At 39.2% G+C, this 12553-nt stretch overlaps 1 protein-coding gene across 1 annotated transcript; it reads left to right on the forward strand.

The window, feature by feature from the left end:
• Positions 1–457: 457 nt before the first annotated feature.
• On the forward strand, positions 458–5981 carry LOC142371678 (protein VCF1). The gene is made up of 3 exons (XM_075454395.1): positions 458–998; positions 1491–1608; positions 2870–5981. The coding sequence occupies exons 1-3, from the start codon at positions 982–984 to the stop codon at positions 3080–3082; spliced, it is 348 nt and encodes a 115-aa protein (XP_075310510.1). The 5' UTR covers positions 458–981; the 3' UTR covers positions 3083–5981.
• The last annotated feature ends 6572 nt before the right edge of the window (positions 5982–12553 follow it).

Raw genomic sequence — 12553 nt, forward strand, 5'->3', positions numbered from 1 at the left:
GCAGTCTGGACGGGTCGCCAGTTCACCACAGGGCCTCACAGAGACAGGAATTGAAACGGGATAGACACACTCACTCCTAAGGACAATTTACAATAAAAATCTATACATTTATGGCTGAAATAAAATAATAAAACCGGTGTGGGTGTTTAATTCCGATAACACTTTTTCCGTTTCAGAGTGTGCGCTCGTTTTTTTATTTTGTGTTGCATTTAGAACTCCCGGAAAGCTGCCTTATTAGTGTCTGTTCAACAGGCTTTTGGAGCACACCGTTGACCTCGTAAAAGAGTAATTCATTTATGTTACAAATACTGTCATCAATACTACCCTGCTACTTAAATCCAACATTGGTAATGCCACAAGAACCTCTGCCATGATTAGACAGCACAAGAATATCTTACACCAATTGCCTGAACACCCGCGGGCCATAAAAGCACCATATCTCTGCGCATGCGCTGTGACATGTAAACAGAACTCGCGTTTGGATGTTCGAGGATGGTAACGCCAGCTAGTCTGGATTAAAGGCCAATATATTTTACTTGGTCCTTGTTACCGAAGTCCTTTACCTGGTTAAAAAGAAACTGACTAATTATTACCTAATATAAGTTTGTCAACTATTGTCAGCAACATCGGATATAAAGGCAGCGTTAGCTCGCGGTGACGTTAGCGTTAGCTTATAACCAATGACAAAGCGCTGGCTGGCTTGTTATCAGCTAGCTGGTCAACGCCGACATTTTGCAGCATAGTTATCATTTAACACTACTTAATAGTGTCTATATCGTTAATCGTAATAGCTGAATAATTTGCAATTGTTGCCAATTTGGATACTGATAGGATATCAGTATCCAGTATAATCAGCTAGGCAGTCTAAGTTAGCTTAAGTAAGGTAATAGGCCATTAACTGACATCAGACTACCGTGTAGCCTTTTAAAGGCCCGAACGAAATAAAAAAGAAGATCCTCCAGTTTGACGAAGTGTCATCATATGTTGACTGAAAACAGGTGAGCGGCGCTTACAGTACTTCATACTTTGTTATCAGTTTGAAACAGTGGATTTTTATTCACAACTTGCAGTATCCATTTTAGAAATGTGGAGCAGCCATTGGTTGAGCGTTTGTTACCACAACGACATACCAATATCATATTCTAGCAGTTTCATGACTAACGTGCCTTTCTTTTTGTTTGGGTACAGTGACCGCTAGATTTTCTGACAGTGTAAAGCATTATATAGCTTCAAAAAGAATTTATACATGTACCGGTATTATAAAAACGTTGAGGCAGAAGCAAGTAAGAAAGGATAACGACTGGAGTTTATTTATTAAATCTACCTGCTCTTCAAAAATAGCTCTGGGATTACATGTTGTTAGTGCTTTTTTCAATTTTGTTTATTTTATTTTTATTATTTTTTAAAGAGATTTGTGAAACCACTACTACCTCATTTGTATATCTGATGCCCAGTAATGACACTTGTAATTTTGCTTTAACCCATAACAGAAAACGCCAGCGCTGCGGTGGTGATGAGGAGAGTGGCCACCTGGTGCCCCAAGCCAAAAGGCAGAGCAGAGCTCATCCTCTCTCCCCTGTGCCAGGACGGGATGCCTGGGACTCTGAGGTAAAACAGACAGCTGTGAATTGAGTTTATATTTTAGCTCAGTTGATCTTAACTGAAAGAAAATTTTAAAAAAAATAGATAGAAAAGTTTCATTGGTGCTCTTCCCATGTCAGAGATGCCTTTAACCTACCTTTAATTGCATTAATCGACCTTTTTTCAGCTTTACTGGCTGTGACAGTAACTCGCTGATCAGTCTCAGAAACATCAGATTTTGATCCAGTTATTTTTTTATAGTTTAGCATCCAAAATCCGTCAATAATCCTTTTAAGATGTTGGGAATCTTAATCGTCCACTAATTTAAAGTTGCCGTTTTCCTCATTAGATTTATTTATTTTTTTAATCAAATCTGGTGACTGACAGCTATTAAGCAGCATTCTTCTATGCATTATGTGTTTATTTTCTAATTTATGTGGCCACAGCTTGCTCAAAAAATGAAAGCTAAGCATCAGCAAAATTGGTCTAAACACCAACTGGACCTCTTTCAAAAATGGAGACAAATATCCTATGTTGAGTAAAAAAAAGGGGGCACTTTCTACCTTAATATTACTCATCTGTTAATTTGTTAAGTTTAAACTCATTTTCGCTATTTTCTTTGATAAATCCCCAGCATTAACTAATTAGATGTAAATATTGACCGTTAACCAGAACACTTCCATGGTAGTTCCCACGATCAACAGACCTATTAAAGGAAACTAACTGTTTCCTCAGCTGAGGAAAGCGCAAAGTACATTCTGCCGTCCTCACCACTCCTCAAGGGTCTACCGGGTCCCTCTCGGACACCTAGGTCAATCTCCATTTAGAAAAATGGCATACAGTACCAGACTAACAAGTGGGAGAACATCATTGGTGCTTGTTTTTAGAATAGACTTTGCAGGAGGATTACATTTCTATACACCTCTTCAATGTACTGTTGATCAATTAAGAAAAGTAGTGCGTAAAGAACAGCGTTCACATCTTTAGAGTCCCAGTAAATTCGCACTAGTGGTTATAATAACCATGTACTCACACTTGATTGTAATATGTCTGTAAAGGTGATGTAGACTGAATGAACACGATGGGCAAACCTACAGGTTATTTGACATGTGGGTGTTTTAAGCAACCTTAGTTTCCCTATACTTGTCTTCTAAGCATGTGATGTCTTTGTGATCTACTTTTGGCAAATTCCATGTCTCATCTTAAACATGAACGTTTTATGCTTGAATTTGAGTAGAACAAAAAAAAAAAAATAACACTCCAATCATGATTTTTATTGATCAAACAGTCATCCAACAGTGAGAGCAGCAGCAGCATCAGCAGTCCAGAACATGCCGCTGGGAGTCAGTGTGTTGTGGGCCCCTGTAGTCCCCTCATCTCTGGCAACTCTTCAGAACTTCTTGGCCCAACAAACCAGGTGTCATATCTGCAGATCAACCGCATCCTCAAGGAGGCCCACTTCCAGAGCTTGCAGAGTCGAGGTCACCTCAGAGACACATGATGAAATGATGTCCCTCTGTCAGCCACCAAAGGACTGAGGACCTGGAGCATATCCCAGCATCACATGCTGAAACACTTCACTCAGCTTTCCCCACTTATTTCCAATTACTGTGGCATCTCACCGCCCTAGAGATATGTGGGTGAAGGCCAGCCTCTGGTCAAGTATATGGGGATGGTTTATCATTCAAATAAATCAAAGTGATTTTCAGTTGAGCAATAATTACTCTGAAAACTGTGACCAACTTAACATATTTTCTATCAGCTTATTTTGGGATCAGTATGGTTTACTTGCTGCTCTGAGAGCCTTATTGTGACTGATTGATAGTGAATCCTTGTGTTTTGTCTTAAATGTATGAAAACAATGGTGCTGCCAAAGCGGCACCAAACACAATTTTAGGCCAGTCATGGTGACTTGTTTAGTCTTACAGTAGAATACTTGGGTTGCATATGGCTGGATTAGATGTCTGTAAGTACATGGACCAGTCTCAGGGAGCATATGCACTTGTCTTAGACTGCTCATTTGCTTTTATATTCAGACATGGACTCCTTTACAAGAAAATGTATGACCCATGGGAGTTAACTTAGCAACAGGGCTTTACTTAGTTCAAAATATTTATTATACATTTCTGTGAAAATAGGTTTCAGCTTGTTGTAGAGGAGTCAGGTTGTAGAACATAGGATTTGGTGTAAGGCAGGGTCATGCATTTCTTTAAAGATTTCATTGCACTCCCAAGACGGATACATTTTAGTCACAATTTCTAGTATTTCATCAGCAATTACGCTCACTCTGCGTAAGATTCCTCCATAAACTCTCTGTATTTAGGAAGTAGTACAATAAATGCATTTAGATGCACATTCAGTCACAAGTGCAGATAATATTTGATGATTAGAATATCGTGCCCTGTTGTTGCTTTTTTGGGTTAATTTTCTCCCCCTTGTTATGCTACTGATCTGAAAAAGTCTTTATTTCTTGAGTTTGTTGTACAAAAACTCTTATTTGGTGATATTTGGCATAACAAACCAGTTTTTTTTAAGAGTCATTAGGTAACCACAATGTAGAATGTCACTTGAAAAGTCTAAAAAGCACCACTTTAGTACATTGGTCATTATATTTGACGTGAAAGAATTTAACAACATCATTTGACTGGTGCGACCACAACCAAGAGAAAAACGCATGCAAAAGAGTGCTTCACTTGTTTGGTGACAGTTTTCAGTTAACATGTTGATTTAGAACACAAAGAAGCGCCATTTGTTTAAATTTCAGATATAATTACCCAATCCCTTTTTTTTTTTTTTTCTTTTTTAAAAGTGATGAGAATGCTGAGTGATTAATGTCAAAACTGACCATAAAAGAGCAAATATTACTGTTTTGGTATCATGACAGCACCCTGACATTAAATAAGGTCAGACAAGGGGTAAAGAGCATGTTTTTTTTGATTATGTGAAACTCTTGAGAACAATATCACCACCTTTGACTTCTCAGTGTCGATACCTTTAAAAGCTGAAGTAGGAAAAACAAAAAAAAAGACCATTTGAAAATGCTTCTCTCTTCTTGCTCTTCTCCCGATCCTCCAGCCGCACACAGGCATATGAATGTACTGTATGCTTTGACAATATATTGATACATGCTTCAATCTGCTTATTTTCAGATTCTGTAACTCTGCCTTCTTTTCTTTTGGCTGGTTTTCAGTGTAGGCTGCTGCTACCAATGCTGGAATAGCAGTTTTTCCTGCAGCATTTACTACTGTCATATGAGTACCTTCATCTGCATTAAAGAACAGCTAATAGAAACCCAGTCCATGCTTGGTCAGGGTCTCCTATCATGGGTTTAGATTAAAGCTGGAAAACAGCCAATAGGGGAACTTGTAGAAGTCTATGTAGCCTAGAAACTGGATGAATAAAAAATCTCATTATTTGAGTGATTTCCCCCTCTCATTAAAAGAGATTTGCATCTGGCCTTGCAAGTGTTTGGCTAATCTTTCCCTTAATCTCTTGAGGGGCAGGTTTGACATGATGGCTGAACAGAAAAGCCCCATCTGGGCATTTTTGGAAACAACCACTGAAATGAACAGCATTTTACTCAGTTTTTGCGTATGTATTACAACAACTTGATGTAGTATTTTCTTTGTTGAGCCTTTAGCTTACATTTTTCTGCTTCAGTGCCACATCACACTTTTTGTTGCTCTAATTGGTTGTTGGTTTATCCAATTATGAGACCATCAGTAATCAAAACATAAATGAGAGGTTTTAAACTAATTTGGGAAATTGTCACGCAATTCAGGCAACAAGTTTCCTCCCAGGCCAGTTGGAATACAATATGGTGAAAGATTGTCATAGAATCTGTGCCCAGTTATGCCAGAAATATTACTGCCTATTCCCAAGCTATAACTACAACTTTCCACATTTCATGCTTTCTCAGCCTTTTTTTTTTTTATGTTTATGCGTGGGACTGCTGTGGTGTTGATGCACGTAGGAACAAGTAGATATTTCTGTCAAGAAGGAGTTGCATTCCAGAAGCTTGGGTTGCAATATTATTGGACTCTCTAAAATGGTGTTTTATCTGCAGGCAAGCCTTCCTGTCTGTGCACTACCATTCAAAGGTTGCTGAGTGACTATCCCTGTGCACTAGAAATCCTGATGTAAGGCTACATGTCGCCTTCTCTGAAAGTGGGATTGGTTTCTTTGCTGAGCCGTTGTCCCGGAACTAAGAAGTTTATTTTTATTTTTATAAATCAATGTGTCAAAATAAATGCATTTTTGAGAGGTGGTTTTATTATTATTTTTAATTATATATTTTTTGTATTTAGAAATGTGAAATATCAATGTGACATGGATGTTTTTTTTGTTTGTTTTTTTGTCGATACCTTCTTGTTTTGAAATAAAATTAGATTTTGAACAAAGGCAGTTCAACGTTTCTTACCTAACACGTCTTCAGTACCCCCTGTGCATAGCTTGTTATGATGTTTGGTAGGCAAGTTGTCTTTTGTCTATTCATACTGTCATGATATACCTGCCAGGTTTGCATGAATTGTAATGCATGCCCTTCTGCCCCCCCCCCCCCCCCCCCCCCCCCTAAAAAGGCAGAAGTAAATGACTCCCCATCCAGTGAGACCATCTTTAATGAGACATGACCTGTGTCTAAGGGAGGAGCAGTGAAAGGCTTCTTTAATTAGCACACTACGTGTCCTTGTCACAGACACAGTAACAGATTACATACATTAATGCACCACGTGTCACCACGGTTACCTTGCTGGCTACTCTGAGTCCTCATTACTAGCCTGCTTTGAGTCCACTTCTACTAAATTAGAGAGATGAAAAACGAGCCCGTGATTAGAAATCTTTCTATGCGATGACAACAAAGCTCTTTACTCCGGTGCATACTTTCTCCTTCCCTTAAGGACAGCAGCATATAGAGACTGTCAATTAGTAAGCTATTTGTGAGTCTTTCATCTCAGCATCATTTCGGGTATGTCTGTTTTGAATATGGCTTTTGTGTCTTCCTGCAAATATCACATTAGTGTCTTGCATGTGGTATGTAATTAAGGTAGTGAGGATGCAATTACTGGGAGCTTGGGAAAATAGTTTTTGCGAGTGATGGTGCCAGTCATGCATACTGAAGGAATACTGCCCTGAAATGCAAATTCAGGGGGTGCATTCATGGCTTGTTTGGTTTTGCGCTGTTGATGGTATACAGCAATGAGTGCACAGAATGAGACGTGCTCAAGAAAATGTATTCGATTCTTTTTGACATCAAATATTTTTTTGGTGTCTCTGCTTGTAACTTTTTTTTTTTTTAGTACAATTGCAGTATTGATAAGCAAATTTCCTTTTCAGTGTGTCTTAGTAACTGCTGTCGCTCTGAGAGCAGATGTTCATGAAAAGAGCAGGAGAGGGCAGCACACTCTGAGTGTTAACACATACCGATTCCACACAGTCTAATACTCATAAACGCTGGTGAATTCTGCAATGGCAGGGAGACGTGTGGGCTACTAAGAAAATATTTATCTTTAATCAGTTTTCACACACACACACACACTCACCCACATTGTATTTTCGGTGCGGCTCACAGATATGAATCTGGTTGATGATGAATGGCTCATATTTGTTGAGTGGAAAGGCAGAATAAAATGAACTGTCCTTGTTCTTGGGTCTATATATGCGCATACATTGTTATATTTTTACCATGGCCAATGAAAAAAAATCTGGGTTAGTCTATGGCTTATTTTCTTTGTGTTTCCTCTGTTGTTTCCCATCTCTCCTCAGAGGTGAAATCACAATTTAAACCAGTAGCAGAAAATCTGCTGTGTGTTTTACATTTATCAGTGTCCAGTTCACCTTCAGTTTCAGGATTTGCAAATATGAATTCTCCTTGAATAATTTCATTAGCATTGGATTGTTTTTGAAAAACTGTTCACATGCCAGTCATTCAAGTTTGGTTTGTACAACAAATAAATGAATGAATAAAACTAAAATTTGCCTTGAAGCTGATCTGATCAACATTGCCTCTCTGTGCCACAACTTTGGCTGAAATGTATTTGGACAGCTGTTGCCTGGCTTGAAATGGTGATTTTGTTGGCATCATGTTTGCTGCTTTTTCTTGCCAGCCAACACAAACATCTGCTTTGCCTTTCCAATATCAAACAACAAAGCTGGCCTGCTCTGCTGCTCTCATGGCCGTCCTGAGAATTAATGACCCACCAAGCACATTAGCAGTGCCCTATGGCCCCGGTCTGGCTGCAGTGGGGAAACAAGGAGAGGGAAAGCTTAGTGGGTAGGAATAAAGATGGTTAGATATTTTTGTAATATTTGGTCTTTTTTAATTCTACAGTTGGCCTTAATTTTACAACAATGTTGACAGGTCCTGGATTTCATGCAGAATTATGTCGTAGAAACAGCATTTGTCATTTCCTTTGGCAGCAGAAGAGGCCAGCTGAATAAATCTGAGAAAGAGGTCATTAAAAGTTAAAATGTACAGTTATTACAACACTCTTGTTCTTGATTAAAAACAAAAGCTAAAGAGAATCCTCCTTACTTTCTTTACATTGCCACTTTGAGTGCTCACCCTACCAAACTGCTGCTGTTACGGTCTGGTGACGACTGAGTTATCTCAGGAACTGTAGCCTAAACGTCCCGCCCCAACGCAGCTGAGAAACAGTTGACACACTCCACTAAATGAGCCCTTAAATAAGTGTCTGCAGTTTTTAAAGCTTCCAACAGACTGAACATGCAAGTCAGATAACCAAAAGGCTCAGCATTTATGGATCAGTGTCTTTAGTTCCACTTTATTACTCCCCTGTACACACAACGCATTTCAGGGACAATGTACAGAGGATTGTTTTCATTGGAAAAAAATAAAAATTTACAGTGAATGCCTTGACTAGTCATCACAGACAAAGAAAAAAGACGGGGTTGAGCAGTTTAAGTGGTCAAGTACAGACTGTAGCTGTTCCCCTTTTTATAGATGCTTGTGAGAATATTCAGACGCACTGTTTTGTATTTGTAAAATTGTGATGTTTACGTGGTTCAGTTTTGCTCCGCTGAGCCATTAACACTCGCAGGCTTTCAACCCGGAGAGGGCTGCAGAGAAGAAGTGCAATAGTTTAGAGAGAGCCGTGCTAAGTGGGACTGTTTAGGGTTGACTGGGTAGAGCATGCACTCAGCACAGCACCATATAGACCGCTGTTTTCTAAATGGCCTCTATTAGCTGAATGGGAAAAGGCTGAATTTAGGCTGGTGTTGTTAGCTCAGAGAGGACAGGCTGCATGGCTCACCCACCCTGATGTTGTCTCCACTCAGCTAACCTGCCACACTGCCATGTTTCATCACCAGAGGACTGATATGGCGCCGCTCACAGCCACCAAGGTGCAATTTGTTGCATTTGGACTATAACTGTCAGGAAGAGATATACCCTCACTTAAATAGCGGCCCATAATATGCCCCTCTCCCTGTATTATCCTAATTGAACCCATGGGCAGCCAACGCCATCAATAGCTGAGCTCATCTGCAAATTAATAAAACATGGGCCCTCACCAGCTCTATGTCTATGATACAACATAGAGCTACTTAGATATACTAAAGGAAAGAGTTTGTGATTGTTATTTGAAGAAGAAATGGAGGCACAATAAAATGTTCTCATTTTCTTTTCAGCAATGATGAGCCTGAGTTCTTATGGGTCCCACGGTCCTGCATGTATTCCCAGTGAGCTCCTCTCCTTCCTTCTTCCTTCCTTACCCATAATGGAAATGCTTATTAAAACCATCAAACACCATTTACCTAAACATTCTTTTGCAATTCACCCAAATGCACTGATGTTAGACCGGTGGCTGTAGGCCTTTGCAGTGCAGATTCCCTGTGATTCTACAGGTCATTAGCAACCAATATGTTTTGTTTTCTTACCACTGCTGGTTAATGCCAGGCCACATCTTCCTTAGTCAGAACTGAGACACAGCGGCACCATCAATAAGTGCCGCATCAACACAAGTACAGAGGGATTTGGATTTTGTGTTTATTTTGATTGTCTGGATTGAGGCCCAGCTTGATGTGGGAGACGATAAAAGAGGTGGTCATCATAATAAGACCTGGTTCTTAATAACAACACATCCCTCGGGACACTAAAAAAGCAGCCAGAGGTTATTAAAGACATCTATCACATCTGTTGGTCAAGCAGTCACTTATTCACATTCCTCCCTCATCCTCTCACCACTGGTAATCACTCCTCTGCTTAACATGAAACCAAGGCCATGGTGACCAAACTTTCTTCTCTTTGCTCCGTGTCTTTTACACTCCCACGCAGCTTCATTCTGTGTTACTTTATTTTCACACATACAAAGCTCAAAGCAGACTTTCAAAGCCTGTGACCTCCTACTGTTTCCCAAAAAGAATGGCCAAGTCCAAAGTGGCATCAATCTCTGAGGGAGGGCAGAACTCCTCCAATATCAACAAAACGTACCTGGCCTTGAGTGCACCTCCGAGCTTTTGGTCTATTCATGGGCGTATTTTACAGCACAGTCAGTGTGCACTGATGAAAAAAAACACCTCTTGGACATAAAGAAAGGAATGTTCTAAAAGCTGGAAGGCTAAGACAACTTGATGAGCCATCAAGACGGACTGTGATCAACCACAAACACACAGAGAAAAGGCTGACATCACAAAGCTCGGGTATATGGAGTCACTGATATATGGAACAAAATAGAAAAACAGACTCGCTCTCCAAAGAAAACCGTGAGTAATCCTTGGACAGAGTATTGTTGGAGCATGCACATGGTTGTTGAAACACTTTGATGCCACAGTGAATGATGGTGCATGCTTGTCTTTGCTGGACCACATGCAAAATGGGGTTGTAAAAGTATGAATAATAAACAATAAGTCACAAAAAACAAAGAGGAATATTTTTCTTTTTGTAAAAAAAGGATGTTTGTGTTGTAATAAAATGGGGAAAAAACGTCATAAAAGACAAACATTCTCATATCCATGTTGCATTTCATTCTCACAGATTAAACAAACTCATATCGCTACATTTGTGGGCTTTTGTTGGAATCTGCTCCTGCAGATCAAAGAAAGTTTTCCTGTTTCAAATCTTTAAGCTTGTACAGTGGTATTTCCAAAGAGTGATATGTTCTGTGGAATGTAAACAAAAACAGAATAACGATCAGCTAATTAGTCAGACCGTATATTTAGTTAAAACAGTACAAATGTTGACACTGAGTCATTTCTTTTACATCATATGTTTACTTTGAATTTAATGACATCAGCACACTTCAAGAGGGGCAGAAGCAACAAAAGTGCTTCCCAAAGAGTTTCTCTCTGAAGAAAAGTCTGTTTCATCTACTGTCCAATACCCGAAAAAAAAAATGTCATCAGGGAACATGAAGAAATCTCTGAGACAAAGCTGATTACTGAGCCTGCTCTCACCTAACAGCATCATATACCTACATTTTATTTGGACCTTTGTCATCCTAATTCAGGGTAGAAGGCAGCCGTGTTTTAACCCATTGGGTAAACAATAATGTTTCTTCATATCGAGCAGTTTTGGTTCCTAAACCTAACCCAGTTTTAGTGTTTAACCCTAAAATAGTTGTGAGAACCTGGATGTCTTCTCCAGAGAAGATGTTTTTTGGAAGACAAAAAAAAAAGCAAAGAATAAGAGAAAAAAAAATGCTTTAAAACTATAGCGATTCATCTAATAACATCTTAACTGTGTCACTGTTATCATTATAAAGTTTAAAATGAGAATATGAACAATAACATTTCACAGTTTCAATGTTAAGTATATTTGTACTATTTTCAACTTAAAGTAGTGTTTAGAAGATATGTCGTAGATTGCATCTTCAGAGCACTTTCCTTTTTTAGTCATGAAATTTAAAAAAACTTTCTTTTCTTTTTTTTAGATTTTCTGACCACTGTATTCTGCTTGCAGTGATAATAGGGGTTGACACCGCCAAAGAGTGTACAAAGTGGTTTGCTCCAACTATATTAAAATACTCCCTACTGCTTTGTGCATTAATCATTTACCACTCTGAAAGGGGCCATTCCTCACAAAAATGACTGTTACTTTTGATCCCTGCGTAATAAATTTTACTGCTCATACTTAAGTTCAACTTCTTTTGTAAGGTCGTACATGAATGGTCACAGTAAATGTAATTTTTTTTAAGCTCCAAATTGGAACCTGGAGAGAATGCCAAAAGGAAACCTAATGCAAATCTATTTAATCAAGTGTGGTCTTCTCAACACTTAAGTGTCAGGTATTGGGCTGCCTGCATTCTTTATAGTGATTTATTCCTGTCAAACTTTAGTGGAAACACAATATTTTGAATGCCTTTGAATGTCTTGTGCTCCGCAACAGAGCATCATATTGAACTGGAACTAAAACCTGGAGTTTGTTGAAATTTGCCACGTTGACTAACATTTTCTAAAGAGAAGTCTCTCACTGTCATTGTCACTAACCATAAAAAGTGGAGCCAAAAGGACATTAAGTGGAGAATTTATGGCCTCTATATATTTGAGTGGAGGGCTGCTAAACCTTGTGAAGTCTCTCTTGGCAGTGCAAGGTTTTGCTTTCTCTGTCTCGCTCTGTTGGTTTTTTTCCCTGTTGCTTCAGAGTGCCTACATTTTCCCTTTCTTTATTTTCATTGGCATTTGAAGAGCACGGTGCTCTGTTGAATGTGCTCATTCAATAGTGAACTTTTCAATACAGACATGCCCACACCGATACATTAGAACACAGGCACATGTACACACACAAAGAAAAGCAGCCGTGAACATGCAGAGAGTCGACACTGACTCTCCTGCTCAATGCCACAGGACACTGGAACCCAGCAAGTTTCAGACATGCACCAGGTCTGAAAGCATTTCTTCCCATCTATGCTCATTATTGTCGGGGGGCATTAATTGATTGGTTTGGTTTCTGTTCCCCTTTGTGAGGTGGATTTAGTCCCGGCTTTATGGACGTTGCTGAAGTCTATTCAGACCATTC

This window comes from Odontesthes bonariensis, chromosome 21 (assembly GCF_027942865.1).
Source record: "Odontesthes bonariensis isolate fOdoBon6 chromosome 21, fOdoBon6.hap1, whole genome shotgun sequence".
Classification (NCBI taxonomy): domain Eukaryota; kingdom Metazoa; phylum Chordata; class Actinopteri; order Atheriniformes; family Atherinopsidae; genus Odontesthes; species Odontesthes bonariensis.

Coding starts and splice junctions, on each gene's coding strand:
- LOC142371678 (XM_075454395.1), top strand. Junction 1,609..2,869: donor GGGATGCCTGGGACTCTGAG/GTAAAACAGACA, acceptor TTGATCAAACAG/TCATCCAACAGTGAGAGCAG.